The sequence below is a fragment of the Callithrix jacchus genome, chromosome X, assembly GCF_049354715.1.
Source record: "Callithrix jacchus isolate 240 chromosome X, calJac240_pri, whole genome shotgun sequence".
NCBI lineage: Eukaryota > Metazoa > Chordata > Mammalia > Primates > Cebidae > Callithrix > Callithrix jacchus.
The window spans coordinates 145,055,322-145,075,850 of NC_133524.1; the positions used below are offsets into that span (position 1 = coordinate 145,055,322).

Sequence of the window (20,529 nt, forward strand, 5' to 3'; positions counted from 1 at the left end):
AGTTCAGAGAATTGTCCTGACCCAATTTGAAATCAACTCTTGAGATTGCTACCTACACAGAGGATGGTTAGAGAGATCCTGGAAGGGCCTACTATGTGTCAGATACCATCCTAGGCTTTGATGACATAGACTCAGGCCCTGCCCTCATGAGGCTTACAGTTTCTGGGGAAAACCAAGATTGAAATAGGCTGGGAACTGTGGCTCATGCCTGTAATCCCAACACTTTGGGAGGCTGAGGCGGGCAGATCACTTGAGGCCTGGAGTTTGAGACCAGACTTGGCCAACATTGTGAAACCCCATCTCTACTAAAAAGTACAAAACATTAGCTGGGCTTGGTGGTACATTCCTGTAATCCCAGCTACTGGGGAGGCTGAGGCAGGAAAACTGCTTGAATCTGGGAAGCAGAGTTTGTAGTGAGCCGAGATTGTGCCACTGCACTCCAGCCTGGGTGACAAAGTGGGACTCAGTCTCAAAAAAAAAAAAAAAAAGTACAGAAAAGATTGAAGTACCATTCCGGATGTTGCAGCCCATGTGTAGAAACAGCCCCAAGTTCAGAACCTTGTCAGTCCATTCTAAAATCATGGCGGCACCAAGTGGTTCTGTCAGAAGAGGAGCCACAGTCCATGAAAGGTGGTAGTCCCCATGGTGCCCACGGAATTCTTTCCAGCAAGCTTCCCGAAATGAACTGTAACCTGGATCGTAATTTTTTCCTAGAAAGTAAATCGGCCTGACAGAGTACCAGGTCACAAACAAATGCTTAACATTTTAAGTAGAAATCCGTGGTGTGACATGACATGTGTATCACACGCTGTCAATTTGTTCATTTCCTGTAACTGACATGCACAGTGCAACTTTCTTAAATTAATCCTAATTTTTAGACATGATCTATTCTAACCTACATGACAGTGCCTTTAGTACAACTATGCAAACGGAGGATTTCAAGTTCTTTAAAACAAAGATTAGTACCTGGAGACTACAAGTTAAACTTCTTTAAAAGTAACTCAAGCCAAAAATCTCACTTTAGAAAATCTGAAAATCAGCATTTCTATAAAACCAATATCTATTAAAATCAATTTATAGTTTTATCTCAATGGATTGGGTTATGGAGTCTCAGTTTTGACCCTTTCCTGTCTGAAAAGATGGCTTTCTATTGGCCCAAGAGTTCTCCCAGTAGGTTCCGTTTTGTTGGGGTTTTGTGACTAGGGGAAATTGATGAGGCACTGGCAGAGGTGGGGAGGCAGTTCGAATGGGAGAAGCCAACAGAGGGAGAAGGGTCAGAGGGAGAGAAGGTTGTTCAGTTTCTGAAATATTGGGTTGAACTGAGAGTTCTGAAACTGGGGCCTGATGTGGGTTTTGCTAGGTAAGATAGAAGCTGATTCCAGCCAAAACCAGGGCAACAAGCTGGTGAGGAAAAGTATTACACCTTAGCTAAGATGCCATAGGGAGTGGAATGAGAGGGAAGCAATTCGATCCCCACCCCAGGCTAGATGACAGCTAGATGACCCCAATATGACAAAAGCAGTGGGCCCTCCCTCCAGATAGCCTTTTAATTTCCTCTTGCTACTGCCCTCTTTGCAAAGTGCTTTCTCCTCCCTACTGGTAGCTTTTTGGTGGAGGAAGCATGGCTTGGATCCAGCATCCTGCCCACATATTTGAGGGTTCATTGAATAGCTGAGTTCTAGAGCCCCTGGCCCCATCAGAGCCAGGGAGGGATGCACAAGGTGAGGAGGAAGGGAGAAAGCACCCCTTGGATCAGAGAAGACAAAGCTACCTTGCTCAGTAGCTGATGCTCACTGAGCATGTGCCAGGCCCAGGCCAAGAGGCCTCAGGAACAGCCTGGCCCCTTCAGTGTTGCCTGTCTTAGCCTCATCTCTGTTTGAGGAGAGTGGCTAGGAAGTGGGGGCTCTTTCCACCCAACCCAACCTTCCTGCTTCGTTTTGATCTCAGGAAGGGAAAGCCCCTGCCCCTCTTTTGAAGCAGCAGCAGGCACCACTTGTCTCTTCTCTCCTTCCCGCAGGCGCTTCTGTTCAGAGTGCTGCCTCTTGCTGGCTCCTTCTGCTTCTGCTTGGTCCTCCTGCTGATTGGGAAGAAAGTGCACCAGTGGGGTGATGGGGGGCTGGAACTCTTAAAGGAGCAGCTTTATTTCTGTTGAAAATTTGTTTGCCTAGCATATTATTTTTTCTATCTTCCCCCAATAAATACAATTTTGTGAGAAAAGTAAACCAGAAATAAAGTGACCGTAATCACCATTTAAATGTTAATTGTAGATGTTCTGGCTTTACTTGAAGGATTTTCAAGCAGATCAAGTACTAATGCTGGCAACAATCATTACTAGCAATCAAATCCAATTCGAGGATCATTTACTGAGGGTAGAAAGGTTGGGGGCCGCAGATCTGAGTGAGGCAGTCCCTGTTGCTTTAAGGGCTCACAGTCTAGAGCTGAATACTTGAATTCCTTGAATAAACAAGGCACAGAGATAATTTGAAAATCCGCAGCGCCATTTTTGCCAATAGCCCTTCCTCCATAGTCTTTTTGACCAGAGAAGTTTACAGGTAGCCAAATCTACAAGTCACTTTGAGATGTAGTCTCCCCTTGGCTGCTCACTGGTTGATTTCCATCCATCAACCACTATCTGTTGAGGGCTTGGTCCCATGTAATATAAATAGACATCTAAGCAAAGCCCCACTGGACGCCTGAGTTGCAGAATCATAGAACCTTCTTCCTTTATGTTAATGATGTGCTTTTGTTTTGTTCTTCTATAAAAGAATATGAAAGAGACCAGAGCTTGGCCCCTTGTAGCTCAAATGCCAGTCATTCGTGGTTAGAGCTGAGGCACCTTCTACTGGCTCCAGCCCTGGAAGAGCTTCCCAGGTTCTAGGTTCTAATCTGGGATCCCTCTCTCGGGGAAAAGTCAGATCTTGAGCATTTTACTGTTTGGGGGCCCCTGTTTCTTCTGGAAAAAAATGAAGTTAAAAGCTATTTGGATGATTTTGACAGTATGAGATAATACCGTAGAAGCATAATTCAGACAGAAGGGAGAATGTCAGAGCAGTATGAACCAGAGGGCTGCTGGGTGTTTTATGGGGAAACTGAGGCCCAGATAAGTGTGACTTGCTTGGAGTCACACAGAGAGCTACTGGCACCCTGCTCTGACAGAGCTCAGTCTACTGTCCTTCCTAAAAGAGTACTAGCCTTAGAATTTGAATAATGTACCAATACTATTCCCTCTGTATAAAGACAGGAAGAAGCCGAATTAGATGCCTGGGACTCTAGAATGCTCAGGTCCTATGTGCCAGAAACTGGTCCCGCCCCTTCCCACATGCCTTTCTCTGCAGGGAGGCCAGGGAACCTTTCCCTCCAGGGAATTGGCAAAGGGATCCACCCCTTCCTGGACCAGTGGGGGAGGTTGAAGGAAGGAGGAGGCTCGGTTAAACCCTCCACGTGCAGAAAGACAGAATTTCAGGCCAGAAGGGAGACGGGCAGCCGGTGCGTGGGATACTGGGCACATACCCAGTGGTTTTCCCATTTCTCAGAGGAGGAGCGTGCAGAAGTCTTTTGCTCAAGGCACCTGGTGACTGTGCGAGGAAAGTGACAGTGGAACCCAGTTTAACTGTGTCCCAACCCCGAACTCAAGGACCACACAAGGGCATTCATTTCTGCCTATCCCTGCAGCCCGCTGAATCCAGGGCCTACATCTTGCTGACCTACTAGGTGCCTGCCCAGAGGCATACCTGGAGGGCTTGCGTGCGGGCACGTGGGGCCTCGGGGATGGTGAAGGTGACCGCCTTCTCATTCCTGGACCCGCCTGCTGTGCACTACAGACCTAAGGGGTGCATGGGCCCCCAAAAGTTTGCACCGTTACTGGGGGGCTCAAGGATCTGTCTCCGGACAGAGACTGTTTTGCGTGGCAGGGGGCGACCTTCAACCCCACAGCGGTTTGTGCTGTCTTTTCTAGTTCCAAACAGTAACTCTTAGCAGTGGGGGGCGGGGTGGGTCCTATTACCCAAGCCGGCGTCCCGGTCCCGCCAGCCCACCTCCTCTATTCCTGCCACAGCCCCTGCGTCCCGGCTCCGGGTCAGGGTCCTCAGCTCTGCGGCCGCTCTCACTAGCTGATTTTGACAGTGGGGCTGAGGAGGGGTTCCCGAACAGCGGGGGCGGGCGCGGCGAGCCCCTGCCAGATCCGGGGATGATAACGTGCCTGCTCCATGTCGCGGCTTCGAGCTGTCCAGGCTCCGCCCCCTGTGAGTGTGTAAGTGTGTGATGCTGCCGCGGCCGCCGCCGCCGCCTGTGCAGCCGCTGCCGCCGCCGCCGCCGCCGCTGCCTCTGCCCCGGCCGCCCCCGCCGCCGCCGCCGCCGCCGCCGCCCGCCCTCCCGCCGCCCGCCCGCAGCCAGCCAGGCGGGCGGCCCAGCCTGCCTGAGCCCGCAGCGGCTACCGCCGCAGCGTCGGGGCGCTGGGTGCGCGGACTACCGCGGACCGAGCGGACCCGAGTGGGCGGCCAGGCGCTTGCCCGCCCAGTGCCACTGCAGCCGCTGCCTCTCCAGAGCGCAGGACCAGGCACCTCCAGCGCCCGCCGCTGCTGCCGATGCGGCCCGGATACTTTTAGCTGGGCGGGAGGGCTGGAGAGCCGGGTCGCCGAGAACCGCCTGCGAGCTGTGCAGAGAGCCGCGCCGACCCGCTGCGAGCAGGGACAGGCGCCTGCCCGCCACCGCCGCTATGGATCTATTCGACTTTTTCAGAGACTGGGACTTGGAGCAGCAGTGGTAGGTGTTGATTTTTGCCTTTTCCTTTGATGAGCCAGTCCCCTAGTGAAGTCTCAGGTTTTCGCCTTTGTTAAGAGAAGCTGGAGCTGTCGTGGGGGGCGCCCCGGACCCCCTCCCACTTGCTCTCAGCCACCTCTGGCCCCGGCCGCGCGGACTCCTAGGTCAGATGCTGGCGTGGGGGGAGGTGTGGGAAGAGGGAGGGATGCGGACCCGAAAGCGTCGCTTTGCGCTCGGAGTCTAAAGAGTTGCATTTGGCTCACATCTAATTCGGTGCAGCCGAAGGGCTGAACCGCACGACCTCCCAGGAGCTTTTCTCTTGGAGAGGCTCGCGGGTCGGGCCTCCCTCAGCCCCAGATGCCGCCCGCCCGAAATGCCTCAACTTTCCAGGTGCCCAACGCCCGCGGCCGGCCTTGGGGGAAAGACAAGGGCCAGGTGCCGCCAGTCGCCCTCTGCTTCCTCGGTAGCCACCGCCCCCGCTGCCGCCACCTCCATCCCTGCTCTGCGCGGCGTGCACACCTTTCCTTCTGCCGACTCACCCCAAGTTCCCTGCTCTCCGGGGTGGAGCGGCGGCTTTGGGAACCACCACACTGGGGACCTCGGTTCGGGGCCGACTTCGGTGCTTGGCTTTTAAGACTCAGGGTTTTTGGAGTTGGCCCCCAAAGTCCGCCTCTCTTGTCAATGGACATTTAATTACCGGCTGGACCCACGTTGGGCTCCCACTGGGAGGCAGCCGTAGGTCTGTGTAGTGGGCACCCAGCTCAGATTCGGAGGTTGAGACAGCTCTTCACAAAATACCCTAAACTTGTCTTCCAGACATTCTGAAAGATGGTAGAAAGGTGACTGGGGAGCGGGAAAGTTGTTACTCTCTTAGAGATGTGCATGCGCGGGTGCATAAATACTTATATACATACCTATTAACTTTTCAAAAACTTCACCTACTGAAAACCTTATCACTGTTAATTTGTCATAATATTTAACATATCCGTTCTCCCCCGCCCCCCACAGTCTAAGAAATTAGATTGAGGGGGGGCCCAGTGGTAACCACTTAAAATTGCACTGTTGGTTATTCCCTTTTTAAATGTAGTTAAAACGATCTGTAGTACCTACCAATAGTGGGAAATATTTTGCAATGTTTAACTACTAGCGGCCGTTGGTTATGAATGCTATGTATTTTTACAAGGATTTCCCCTGTTGATGTGATATTTTAGGCAATTTCCTTCTTTAAAAAAGGGTCATACGCTTAGCCAACAGCTTCGTTATGCCAGTCATGACTCCTTTAGTTGCAAATCCAAGATAATCAGAACTTAAATACATTTTATTCTACCACAATTCCGGGTAAATCCTTGAAGCACAAATTATGCTGTATCAGTATTAATCTATAAGGCGTTTTTGAAACCAAGGTTTTATCAGCTCTGCAGAAATACATTGTTACATTTTAAAAAAAATCATGCTGTTATTTGAAAGTAAAAATTACAATAAAATTATTGCTCAGTTAGATATTATGCTCCTGCACACAGCCTTTACTCTGTTTCCCTAATTTATTTTGCAGACAACTGATGATAACCATAGCACCACTATTTGCATACAATTTGCCTAATACATGGTGTGGGTTACATCGTTAATTTAACAGACATTGTTATAATTAATTTCATGGGTATAGTTCAAATGTTAAGCATATACAAGGTATCAGGTTTTTAGAAACATGCTTTTTATATCAATTCTGGTTTCATCTTATGCATATGCAATTGCATATTTAAAGGAAATGCACTCTTTTATGTTTGATTTCTTTAAAAAAAAGATATGCTCCCTCACCCCTTGTGGGAGGCTGTCTCTTCTTATCTTAAGGAAAATGCAAAACCTTTTTTTCCTCCAGGTCCCTAACTGAGCCACATCAGTTAAGAAGCATAGACTTGGACACTTCGTGAATATTATGTGAAATACTGATTAATTAGTGTAACACATCTGCATAAATAAGCCTGTCCTTTCCTTCTGTACATGATCCAGGAAAATTTCTCTTCTTACTGCTTGTGAGTGACACACTTCGTTATGCATCTCTGTTTATAAACATTTGTAATGTGCTTGTGCTTCTGTGTTTTGTACGGCTCCACAGAGAAAAGGAACATAAATGTGACAATAGTGGATGAACTGAAAAGCTTGACATTGTCATGAATAGAAATTGGTAGCTTTCCCACTTCTCTTTGAAAGTCCAGAGCATGCCAGTTATATGTTCATTATATATTTACTTCTCTCCCTTGGGAGTAAATAGCTACTTAAAGTGATGGCCTCCACTCCCCACACCCCCAACCCCCGAGGAGGACCAAGTAAGGGAAAAAGACCAGCAAAGTTAAGGATCTTATTTACCTTGAATTTATTCTTAACATTCACTTGTGGAACAGTAAGCTCTGAGCTATCTCTACTGCAACCCTAGATGTCTGACAATAAATGGATCAGGACAGCTTAAAAACAAACTCATTTTCCTGGACATAATGAAGAAAGACTTTACATACACAGGCATATGTGTTATTTGCAAACACTTGACTGTAGTAAACAAAAAGTGTGTGGCCATTTATAAACATGCATATTTGTTAGGACGAATGGAAAGGATGGGATACTATTGATGCTGCAGTGTGCATGTTATGTGCAGTGTTTGGGAATGCTCACGTGCCTAATGCAACATACCACTGGATTTCACAAACTGCTAGAATAACTTAATGGGTCATGCTCTGGACTCGATTAAAGGGCCAAAGCTCAAGTTCTTTAGGATTCCTGGATGAATGAGCAACGTTCACCTGAGTTTGAATTTAATATAAACCATTCTGTGAAAGAAAAAAGATGGCACAGATGTGTCTGCGTGCGTGAAAGACATCACTTGCTCTTACAGAAAAAGATAAATTTTAAAATTCAAATTCTTCATTTAAATCATTCCATAGACTTGTTTTTGATAACCAAGTAAATGAATTCTTGAGGTGACTGAAGATCATGTAATGATGTCATTTATCCCCAGTTAAGGGTGGGGAGGGGGTGCGGAACAGATTCAGAGGGCCTACAAAATGTACAGCCTTTCATTTCTGTAAGCACCTCCCACCCAGTATTGATTAGGTATTGCTTTGTGACAGGCCAAGGTTCTTTGTGGGGCTGCTTACCTCTTCATTGGAAGGAAGGAAAGGAAAGAACAGAAAATACAGAAAGGGACACATTCTTAAAAAGAAGAAAAAAGAAAAGAAAACCACCATGATAGCAAAATCAAAACGTTGAAAAGCCTAGTTAAAATTGTGGTTAAGTGATTGTGACAGTGGCTGGCTTCTCAGTGCAAGGGACAGCATCAATTGTTTGTAGTTTTTATGTGATGTCTCACAAGTAGCCTAATTAGAGGCAAGCTTGCAAAGGGGCAGTTATACAGGAAGAGACTTAAACTCACTAAACTGTTATATAAATAGAAAGTTCAAAGGTCTGTGTGGGGCTGTCAAGGCTGAGAAGGGGCCATGTGCCGGCCAGGCTTCTCCTCCTCCGGTAAAGGCAGCCCCCAGGGCCTGCCCAAGCAGTCCGAACTGCACTTTCCCCAGTTTTCTTCGACCTTGCGGGGGCGGGGCAGTGCCGGAGAGGGGGCGGGGGGCTGCTTTCCAGACAAAAGTGAACTGTTTCAGCTCCAGCCAGGCATGGCCCATGCACTGCAGCAACCCGGCTGCCTCCTTCTGCTCTGTGCGCACAGGTCTTCCGAGGCCTCGTTAGCTACAATCCTCCAGAAGAGCGGAACGGGACTGTTTATGGATGGGAAGGTGTGGGAGATGGGGGGAACAGAACCTTTGCCAAGTTGGAGATACTAGGGCCGTGATGGGGTTGGGGGAGGGGAAGTCCTGTTTTGACTAAGGCTTAGAAATTCCCAGCATTTCTTGTTCTCTACCTCCATCCATCTATCCCCTTTTCCCTCTGTGGTCTCTTAAAAGGGAGACTGCCTATGGTCTGTTTTCTTTGCCAGTATAATATGCATTCTCCCGTGTGTTTGAGCATTCATTCAACAAACCATTTTGGGTTGTGTTTTCTTAAGGGAATGTGTGGGTAGGAGAGATTTAAGTCAGTGAAATTCGCTAGTAAGGTCTCCTCTGCAACCCCACCCCCAAACCCTCCAAAGAATAAAAGCTATCTCAGTAAATCTTAAAAGGCACATCTATTGGACACGGAAGAAAATTATCTCATGGTAGAAATCAGTTTAATGATACACGAATTGTTTTGCTAATGATTCAGTCAACCATTTAACAACTTTAAAATATACAAATCAAGATAGAAAATGACCGCCTTGAAAATGAATCCATCATTATAGACGTAAATGAGATTCCATACATTTAAGCATGCTGTAGATGGATAAAAATTACACTGTATTTAAACATGCTAATTATTGTTGAATAGAAATGGCTTTGATGTGCTAACCTTTAACATAAAATTAATATCCATTATTCGTAGCTCATATTATTTTTGCTTGCAAAATTTGCACTTATTTAACATAATTTCAAAATTGTGGAAGTCCAGTGAAGTGGCCTTCTTTGGAACATTATAGATCTGTGGCCTTAAGAGCTTGTAACTGTAGGTCATACCTCAAAGAGGAAAACTGACATATACTTGATTATCCTGTTATTTAGACAAAACAATTTTTGCTGCAGTGACTACATTTTTCACTTTTAATATTTTCTTTTTCTGATTACTGTTAGGTAAACAGAGATTTGAAAAACTTGCTTACTGATAAATGGAAAGAAATGTTACTGATTAAAGAGCTCAAGACTAAACTTGGAGAAGCCTTTTTGAGTGATTAGTGTGTGTGTATGTGTGTGTGTTTCAATTCTGATAGAACTCATCATTATCATTGCTGCTATAATTTGGGTGTTTACTCTGTGCTACAAGCTTGGATGAAATTCTGTAAAGAATCAATTTCGTTTAATCCTTTCAGCAACTTTCTGCGATAGGACCTGTTATGATCTCTGTTTTTTTGTTTTGTTTTTGAGACGGAGTTTCGCTCTTGTTACCCAGGCTGGAGTGCAATGGTGCGATCTCGGCTCACTGCAACCTCCGCCCCCTGGTTTTAGGCAATTCTCCTGCCTCAGCCTCCTGAGTAGCTGGGATTATAGGCACGCGCCACTATGCCCAGCTAAATTTTTTGTATTTTTAGTAGAGACGGGGTTTCACCATGTTGACCAGGATTGTGTCGATCTCTTGACCTCGTGATCCACCCACCTCGGCCTCCCAAAATGCCGTTTACAGATGAAGCAATGAAATCACACAGCTACTCACTCAGTGATGCAGTCTAAGTTTCAGCCTAGATGGAGCTGACCCCAGAGCTTGCATCATCAAAAACTTTGTCTGAACCTTTCCAATACGTGGAATGCTGTTTCACATGCTTTCTTATTTGATCATTGTGAGTTAGAATGTTCAGGTATTCTTCCCATTTTGCAGAATGGCAAATTCAATCCTAGAGAGGTTGTGTGACTCACCTAACTTCACACAGCCTGTTGGTAGTAGAGCTTGGTCACAAATCCACATCTCCCCTATTTCAAAGTCAGGTGCCTTTCCACAAAAGCTCATTGCCTATTATTTGTTGTGTGGGTCCGAGTATTTATTTAACCGTCACTGAAATAAATGGATTGGATTGTGTACATTGTACTTGCGGAAAAAAATCTGTGGAATTGCCATGGAATTTGACCAGGCGTGGAACTCTGCTTTTTCCTTTTAATTAGAAAGGGAACAGTCTGTATCTGATACAGTCTCGTAGCACATCATTTATGGATGCCCCTTTGATGAAAATGTAAGAATGAAAAAATTATATATATGTGAAACAAATCTCAAGTCCTTGAGAATTGTCCATTTAAATCTGAATGCCCAAATTTTGAAGATTTGATACTTGAAAATAAAGAGGACCCTGGTATATTTTTTGGCTCATTTGGAGGCTCAAAACTGGAGGTGTGAGGTTGATAACAATTCTTTCCAAAGCTTTCTAATTTACCACATGTATTGATTGATTTGATCCTCACAATGACCTTAAAAGTTTGTTAGAGATGGTAGTTTAGCTTCATTTTGTCGATAAGAAAACAGAAGTTCAGAGAGGTTAAGTTACTTGCCTGAGTTTGCACAGTAGGTGGATGGTCTTAGGATTTGTGTGTATTGCTCTTTTTGCTGCATCAGCACTGTTGCATTAAATTGTTCATGTTTAAATATCCACATGGCTTCCTAGAGAATGGCGTCTCACCCTCTGGCATCATTTAGCACAGTGTTTTTCCATCGCAGGTACTCAGTAAACATCTGTTGATTGATGTTACAGTCACATTCAACTCAAAGACTGTTCCAAGCAGATGCAGATCTCTTTCAAGGATAGTTGTTTAGTAAATCCTAGTGATAATACTGTCCCTCTGCCTGTGTGATCATGTTTTAATTATTTGTAATTCTTTCATGTTTCTTAGCAAGTATAATCTCTTTTGCAGAAAATAAAGAGAATAACCAATGGTTACAGAAGATTAATAGGAAAAGACAAAAATAGAGCCCATGTAATTGGCATGATTTACAAAAATAGAATTTCTATGAATTCCAAGATATGTTTAGCACAGAAAAAAAATGAGGAAAGAATATCCTTTAAGGTACAGCACTATAGGAATTAATGGACTTGTATTGTGTCTCAATCTGCATTGAGAACATTAATGAAGAATGTGTAACAAAAATCTGAGGAAAAAATGAGTGGTCAGAGGGTTGGGATTCCTCCAGCTTTCCTTGAGTTTCAGCCTTTATGACTTGTATTTCATCATGAGAAGGCTGTTTTTCTACTTAACTGTAGCAGATCCACACCATAAATTATCATGACTGTTAAACAAAGGTCCAGCCCTGGGTTCCTCTAATGTAAAACTTTTATGTTACACTTTAATGAAATTTTATATGCATGTTCAAAGCAAGGCACACTTTACATCATAGAGAGGGTGATGCTCTGAATTGTTGCATTTATTTTAAAGTAAATCTTTTAGATGACCTGAGCTTCCAGCATCTACTACTTACTGAGCTGAGAAAAGTTATCTGAGAACTGAAAAAAATGGCACGATTTAAGCAGAGCTGACAATAGCACTATAACTAGAACCTGATTTTGATTATGGATTGCTTTGTTTATGGGATGCTGTTTCTCAAATATACCTGTGTATTTTGCTTTATTTGAAAAATAAAATCAGCTAACATTTCGAAGTAATTTTTTACTTAGTTCTTCAGTAGGTACGTTCTCTTATATGAAGGTGTAAAAGCCACACTTTGAGGAATAAGCTAAGGAAACTGGGTTTGTTTTCATTACGAAATCAAAATCACTCATCTGTTTATTTTTCCAATGTTTCTTTTGTTGGAGAAGAAAAGAGACATTACTGCTATCCTATGAGGAACATTTTGTTTTGTTAGATTTCCAAATAATAGTTCTTGGTATCATCTACCATCTTCAATGAAAACCAGATCTCACTAGCAGATACTGGTTCACTTGGTGACCTTCATTAAACCATTTTCCCGGAGTCAGATTTTTTTGTTTTGTAGGCAGTGTATCTCCTGGAAATAAATAGCTCTGAAATGATTTCTTTTTTATATAAATAAAAAATAATATGCTACTTGTCTTGTAGTGCTGCTGAAATTGAAATCTTAGCTTTAACAATCATTGGAGGAAGTTGTTTGCTAAAAAGTGTGATGTCTTCTTGGTGTTTGGGTTTCTAGTATGGTTTGATCAAACCAACCAAGCAGATGGAATGTGTTGTTACTTTAACCTTTAGAGTATGGCAGTATGTACATGACAACCTGACTATCTGTTGGACAATGAAAAATGCAATCATGTAGGCTTTATTTCCCCCTTCAGGACATCAGTCAACTAATTTCTTAATAAATTAATTTTCCAAAGGGACTGATTGTTTTCATGCCAGGTCGACACAGCCACAGTGACTAAATTAGAATCAGCGTGATGGATGTTTCTGATGAAGTGCCATGGAGAGGTCTCATCAATTCACTATTATTTATTTGCTGGCAAAGTGCTTGGCTTTGGTGTGTAGACATTAATCAGTTCCTAGAAACCAGAGCTTTAAGGCTGGAGGGCCCCTTTGGATCATGTGATCCAACCTCCTCATTGTGTAAGTAAGGAGACTGAGGCCCAGGATGGGAAAATGACTTGCCCAAGGACATCCAGTCAGTAATTGGCAAAGCTGAGTCAGGAGCCCTTGTTCACTGTTTGTCACCTCTCAAGAACTGTTTCTATTGCCTACCTTCTCTGTGCCCAACACTTTACTGGTCAGTCCTTTTTAGGGAGAGATGAAAGGACTGTAGAAGATGACCTTTGGCGTCATTTTACATTGGAATGTATAATTAGAATTAGTATGACATGGACTCTAAGTAAAATAGGAATTCTGCGAGCGAGAGCGAGAATGAAAGCTAAATAGGCAAACCAATCCTGGTCAAGGACTGTGAAACTCTGATTACTATTAGTGCCGTTCAGAGTGAAATGCCTGAAATTTTGATTGTTGAGGGGACCAGGAATATTGAATATTCAACATAAGACAATTGACTTTGGACCCTGAATTATCTGGTTTGACAGTAGCTCACATTCATCACATAATTGCCTGAGTCCTCTTTTGCTGTGTGAATGAAGTATTCTCATTAACACTGAACACCATTTGCTGTGGGACAACCACAAAACTATCCCAACAATTATTTTAACTGTCTGAGCTACGGAAACATTTATGCAAACATTCTTCAAAGAAATGTCAAATGAAAATGTGTTTTTTCCGAAACAATTGAAACAAATGTTCGTAAATTGGCGCAATTGCTAGCAAAATGGCTGTTTTCAAAAGAAGTGTATTTCGTAGCTCTTGAGACGTTCACTAATGCATTGCTTTTGCTTTTTCTCCTTTTCTAAGAATATAACTGATTATTTTGTTTGTTAGGTGTGTACCAATATTTTACCATCAGTATTTCTTTTTCCTTAAAAGTGCCTTAGTACTATGTGATTGGTGTTGACATCTGTGTTTACGATTAGCTGTTTGGCTACCAAGTAATTCTTTGTCTGGCTATGTCATTGTTCAAACCTCAGCTCTATCTTTGGGAAGCTGCTAGCGAGCAGCAGACCTCCTGCCTCCTCCACCCCTCAAACTCCCATACTCCTACCCAGTCTGTTCAGATGCTTCTCTTCTGCTTTCATACCTTCCTGAGCTGACTTCTACCTTGGCTGGATCCTGCTTTCTCCCTCCCCCAACTCCTCCATGCACCTTTGTTGTTGTGAAAGAGGAGGATGTGTCTTTTATTTTTGTGTTCCCAGTGCCTGGCCCAGAATAATAACCTAATGCTGCCAGTTCAGAGTGCAGCATCATTCATTTATTCAGTTCATTCAGGCACTATGCTAGCTCTTCACAATATTAAATCTAGGTGAGAAGACCTAAAAGCAGTATCAATAATAGTAATAATTTAAGCTAATAATTAGAGGTAGCATTTCCTATGTGACAGGCTCTGATTTGTGTTATCTGATTTCTCTATTTAACAGAGCAGGAAACTGGGACAGAAGGGTTCAGCGACTTGCCCAAGGCCACACGGGTAGTATGCGGCTGAGCTGGAATTAATGCACAGGCCATGTGAATCCTTAGCTTTTCTGCTAATCTATAAGGATCCCCTAGGATAGATACTATAATAGCAGAAAGCCCTGCTTGTGCTGGGGGCTCTGTAGTAGGCTGGGCTAATGAGGACTTTGCCCCTCATCCTTAGTATTTACAAACTGGGTTTAAGTTCATTACCAAATGTGAGGCATGACTTTACAGGTATCCACTCCAGCAAGAGACACACAATTCCATTCCTCTTTGGTGTACGTGGCAGATTCTCTGCTTGGGAGGAAGGTATACTGGTCCATAAACCTGAACTTAATTCAAACTTGACGAGAATGTGAGCTCATTGAGGGTGGAGTTTTGTTGGTTTTATTCACTGCTGCTACTGCAATGCTTAGAACAGTGTGTGGTGCACAGTAGGTGCTCAGTTATTTTTTGCTGAATACATAAATGGAATGATTAAAAAAACCCTGCTTTTAATGCTTTGTGTGATCAAATTTGTGAAGAGATACCTCAGAGGTATAAGAATGAGCACTACGAGAAGTGCTAAAATCACGGTGGGCAGACAGGTAGGTACAGGTAGGTGTGTTGCCTAGCCTTCAATAGATATTATTTCTGAAATAGCATGCTTATTAAAATGTTATTAATTAAATGCTCTTTATGTGCATCTTACTTGCCAGAGATACTGTAGGGAAGTCTTTGTTGATGAGTAAAATCTCTCCTGAACAGCCCTAAATTTATCAGATTTCTGTACAGAATTTTTAGATTTTAGATTTTTGGGTAGAGCATTTTCTTGTCATGAGGTATACCTACATTGAATATCTGCAACAGTGCTTTAAGGGTAATTGTGCAGCCTTTAAAAAAAAAGTAGTAGCAACTTGTTACCATCCCTGAATTGTAGCTTTCATCTAGTACAAAGAGGGGGAGAACATAACTTCAACATTTGTTGAGAGTTTTTCTCTACACTTTTGTAACATTGTCTCCTCTTAGCTAGCTAGATATCTTGGTTAATAGTTCCTGCTTTGGAGGCTAACCTGGGATTTGGGTTTTCCTGACACGTTTTTACACTGAACACATTTTCTATTTATGCCTCTGGAGGATTCAGATTACAATTTCATCCCAAGGATGTGCAGTGAAGTTTCCACGTGTGTTGATTTTTGAGAAATCCCTAAGATACTTTGGTAGGGAAGGGGGATTAATTAGCATTTACAGAGCATAATGGCATATACTTTACATACATCACCTCCTTGAATAAGGATCCTAAAAGTTAAGTGTTTTCACCCCCCATTTTACAGACAAGAAAGATGAGGATCACAGGGGTGCACCCCTACCTTTCCCAAAGTCACACAATTAGCCAACAGCAGAGCCGCAAGTCCAACTCAGGTTTCTTGGGCCCAAGGCCCTTTTGCTACAACCTACCTTCACAGAGTTGAAGATGATCTGGTAATCGAGTTTGTTGGGTACCTTCAAAGTATTACAAGTAATCTGGAAAAACACCCCTGAACACTATTTTATTATTTTCAAATTGCAAAATTAAAAGTGGTGGGATACAGGTCCAGAAGATACACATAAACATGAGATGACAAAGAAATTTAGGAAATTTTAGTGAAAAATGAAACACCCAGTCAGTTAAATGAACCAGACTTTAAGGTACATACTAGGAGGACAGACAGTAGATAATTAATGGGTCTTTAATAAATTGGGTCTCATAATCAGAAATGAAACTTATTGAAAATTAATTACAGATCCAGAAAACATGCAAGATCCATGATGGGTCTTTTTAAAAAATAACAGTTAAATGTTAATTATATCTCTTTTGCTACAATTAGGCATTTTGGCCATTTAACTTTGAAGTCCTGTAACAGGTTAAACTTCAAAAGTGCAAATATATTCAGACTGTAAGTCGTAAAACTTCCTGTCAAGAATGATGAAGACCGTTTTCATTGGATGCTGATTAGCATCATACTTAGAATACAGCGAAATGCCAGTGAGCACTCTAATGCCATTGAAAAAGGACACCCATGACACATGTCTGCCGTACATACTTCAGTAAACAATTTCAGTGACTCATATATCTTGAACAAAAAATAGAAATTTGGTCAACCTATTTCAAAAAGCTTGAAAGTTAAAGCGAATTCTAAATGTAGATTAGTAGCAAATGATGACAGCCAAGCCGGCATTACCTCAGTTGATTAATTTATAAAGATACTGGTCAATGATTTTACCCAACAGCTATGCATAGTAGAATCCTAATGGGATCCGTCTGTTAAAATTACATAAAGTAGGGCATTTGATTTATTTCATAGTTTCTCAAGGCTCAATTTTAACTTTATACAAATAATGCATTAGTCACCCAGGATAAATGACATGCTGAATAAAGTTGTGATTTTCTCTGCTTCTCATAAGCAGATTTAGCAAAGGATTACATCCGTCTTCATAGTTTGTTCCTATCCTCAACATTTGTAGGTAGAGTGGGATCTTTACATCTCTTGTTTCGTATCTCATTAGATGACATCGGACCATCTAGCCCTTGCCCTGCCTCTTGGTTTCTGGAGTGTGTAAGGAACATTCACTGATTTAGGGGTAGTACCAAGAACTACCACATCTATAGCGAGGCACACAGAAGGATTTAAAGACATTGCTACTCTAAATATGTCATTAAGAGTATATTTCTATCTATATATTGCTGAACTATTTAATTTCATTTTTGAGATTTGGTTACATTCTTAAGTATGGAGTACATATTGTCATAAAGCAAATTCAGTAAAATAACACTAAAATCACTCAAATTCACTAAAGCAGGTGAAAATGTGGGGATCACCAAACTTTGCACCTAGTGCCTACTCTAAACCATCACCTCTAGTCATGCCCTCACCCTTGACCCTGGGGTTGGAAGAGTCTTTTCTGTGGGCTGTGAATGCTGCAGTAGCTGCTCCAGGGATGTATATCTCTGAGCCCTACAGTGTCACCCCAAATATTATTTCAGTGACAAGAACTGGCTGACTTTTATATTCCGATCACTGTTATTTCTGTCTTTTAGTAGCTTCATTGCCTTAATGGAGGATGGAAAGGTGAGTTTGCCCAACTGAAAAACTTTGAAATCTGTTCAGCCTACACTTGCACACCAAAATTAGAAGAAGGGGGAGGTTTTAAATTTGCGGCTGGCTGGAAATATGTGGGTTTATATTTTTAAGATATAAAAAAATATGATTAGGAGAAAGTTCTCAGAACTTCATGGACATCATGTAACTCTTAAAAAGTAAGGTAAATGATAAAATATGGGATAAGTTTCCTTAAATTGAACATATCATAAAAATTCAAGGCAAAGCAACATATTCTGCAAAATTTATGAGATTTGAGGGTGGGGGAGAGTTTGCAAAGCTTGACAACCTCCAGTGCATCTGACCTGGCACATTCCTGTTGGTAATGAGAACCTTATGGGGTGCTGGGCCTTGGTTTTCTTAGGCAGGGCCTGCTCCCCAAGGGTATCATAAATGATATGCAAGTCAGGAACTTCATGGCTCATGGTATTTCTCAGGGATGTTTTTGTTAAGCTGTCCCTCCCAGCTATAGTGGCAGAAGTTGGGAAGAGGGCCCACTCATAAATCTTTATTGAACATTAATTAATTAATTAATTGCCATTGTTCATAGGAATTTGAAAGGGAAAGACATATTGAATGACCATGCCTATTTGACTTTATAGAAATGGTCCAAGTTCTTGGGGTTAATGTGACTTTTATTATTTGGTAGGCATACATTTGTTAACAGTGAGAATAACCAGAAAACCACAGAAGTCTAAATACCAATAATGGAAAGTTTAATGTAAAGAGGAAAAAAAAAAAGAAGAAAAAGTGCTTTGCCAAAATTAGGGCTATTTCTTCAGGTATTATTTTATATTTCGTCTTTCCTTTTATTCCCACATGCCGTGGAAGTTTGGAGTTGGCCACAATCTCATTTGTGAATTCCGGCCTTCCACGGTAGGATGTGTAGGGTGGTAGGTCATGAAATGTGTATTTGTAAATATATGTTTGTTCAAACACGTTTTAACACCCAGATTTCCTGAACCTAGTTCTGATATGGCTTTATTCTCAAAAGACTTCCAGCAATGATTCTGCATTTTGGTGGCGACCTTTGGAGGCAAGGAAATGTCCAAGTTGAATTGATCTACATGATGTTGATCCTTTAACTATGAATGTTTACTGCCTTCCCTGGGAACTTGGAGCTTGGCTGACTTTAACAGCCATAGGAGACAAACCTGATGTTACTTTTAAATACAAACCCTCAGATTGCTGTCACCTACACTCTTCTTTCACTGTCTTTTAAATTCCTGACATTTATTCGTATAAACCGTTTACTAGTTACTGTTTTATTTGATTCCTTGAATAGGTCTGACAGCATTTGGAAAAAGCTTATGACGTGGGCATCATGGGCTTACTTCATTGTCTTCCTTTTAATCATATTACTTACAACTAATACATTTTCAGATTGTTTCCTACCCTTTATTAGTGATCTAGGATACTTATGGCAGTGTTCTGAAAGGTGAAAAACCTACCACTGTTTTCTGGGATCTGCTTAACTAATTTTTTATAAAGACTATTGTGCATTTCATGAGCAAAATGTTTAAAAGGTTGTTATGAATGAGACAGCCTACACTGAATGACTGAGGAGATTGGACAAAAAGAAACCTTATTTTAAAGGAAAAATAAGCTATTTTTACCTTCTATGAGTTTATTTTGAAAGGGTAATAAACAAATTGTTTCCTCACTGGAAAAAAGGGATGAAATAACATACTCAGGAGACAGAAGCCATTAATATCTTGCAAGCTGTTTTACTGTATTCTGAATTTCAGATGCAAAACTGTCATAGCTAATGTAGATTTATGACCCATCATTGTAAAAAGATCCAAGGAGGCATCTTGCATTTAAATTGTCGAATTATTAGACCTTAATTTTTGATGAAATAAAAAGACACTGGAAATTTCAGCTGTTTTGCTTTAGCTAATAAAGCCATGCTTGTTTCTATTTCTTGTGTCTTATTTCCAGTAAGACTGATTTTTCATAAATAGACAGTGGATAAGCAAGCCTTCTTAGCTTTAGTACTGATACTTTGTATCCCTCCCTTATTTATTAACAGGACAATTAAGGCCCTTTGCAAGCTACATTTTTTTCATAATGATAGTCTCCCATTTAAAAATAGAAATATAAAAATCATAAAAGCTACAACAACATAAAAAGAAATATGATTAATTTTTATGAATCAGTATGAACTAATTTCAGTGGTGTGCAGGCAAAATGGTAAATGCAGCTATGGCTCAATTCTCATGCAGAATCTCCCATTGGTTCTTTGCAACAGTTGCTCCTGATTCATGTCCCAGCAGTGCTATAGAATCTTAGAACTTCAGATCCGTAAAAGTCCTTAAGGGGGATGAGAGCAGGGCCAACCCCTTGCTCCCCACAAGTCGTTAGCCAGCTTCTGGTAGTCAAAAACCAAAACCAAAAACAGTAGGAGAATGAAACTACCTCCTATGGTAGCACATTTCTTTTTTGGATAGGTCAAAACAAATTCCATTGTATATGGGCAAAGAATCCTTCTTTGAACTTCTAGTCCTTGGTTGTAGTTCTGCCCTGGAGACCACACAAAATAGTCTGAGCTCTTCAGTTCACGTCAGAACCTCCCAAGGTCGAAGGACAGCTTGCCTATCTGTGTTCACTGTGTTTTCATTTTTTAGGACAGAACGTCCCAAGCCAAGCTTGGAGAGACTTCAAGAAACTCTGTCTAGATATGTAGGTGAGAGGTGGCTGGGTCCTGAAGGCTCTAACTGTACTTTTAGATTAGATAGAGCAGGGAGAGGCCCCTTTATCTCCTGCATATAAACTTTTTCAAGGCAACTTGAGCTGAGAAGCAGATATTCAACAGCCTTTTCCCAGGAAAACACTCCTCTGAATATCCCTTCTCATTGCCACAGTATGAGAACCCCAAAGGATCAAAAGACTAACAGGGATGTTTCCAGGAGGAATCAAATAACTAATGTTGAAGCCTGATACTTCCTGTGCAACCATACATCTCTCACTCTCACCATATTGGCATATACTTGGCAGATGACAATGGCCCTCCGAGTTTAGCAACTACTGCACATCAGACTCTCATCTGAACACTTTCCATACACAAACTGTTAATACTTCCAGTAACC

The 20,529-nt window shown here is 42.2% G+C and overlaps 1 protein-coding gene across 8 annotated transcripts in view; it reads left to right on the forward strand.

Moving 5' to 3' along the window:
* The first annotated feature begins 4,255 nt into the window (after positions 1-4,255).
* AFF2 (ALF transcription elongation factor 2) overlaps positions 4,256-20,529 on the forward strand; it is a 486,005-nt gene continuing 469,731 nt past the window's right edge. For all 8 annotated transcript variants that reach the window (XM_035288892.3, XM_035288895.3, XM_035288897.3 and 5 more), the window contains exon 1: positions 4,256-4,761. In XM_035288892.3, coding sequence (XP_035144783.1) covers positions 4,715-4,761 — 47 coding nt within the window. In that variant the 5' untranslated portion in view covers positions 4,256-4,714. The remainder of the gene's footprint in view (positions 4,762-20,529) is intronic.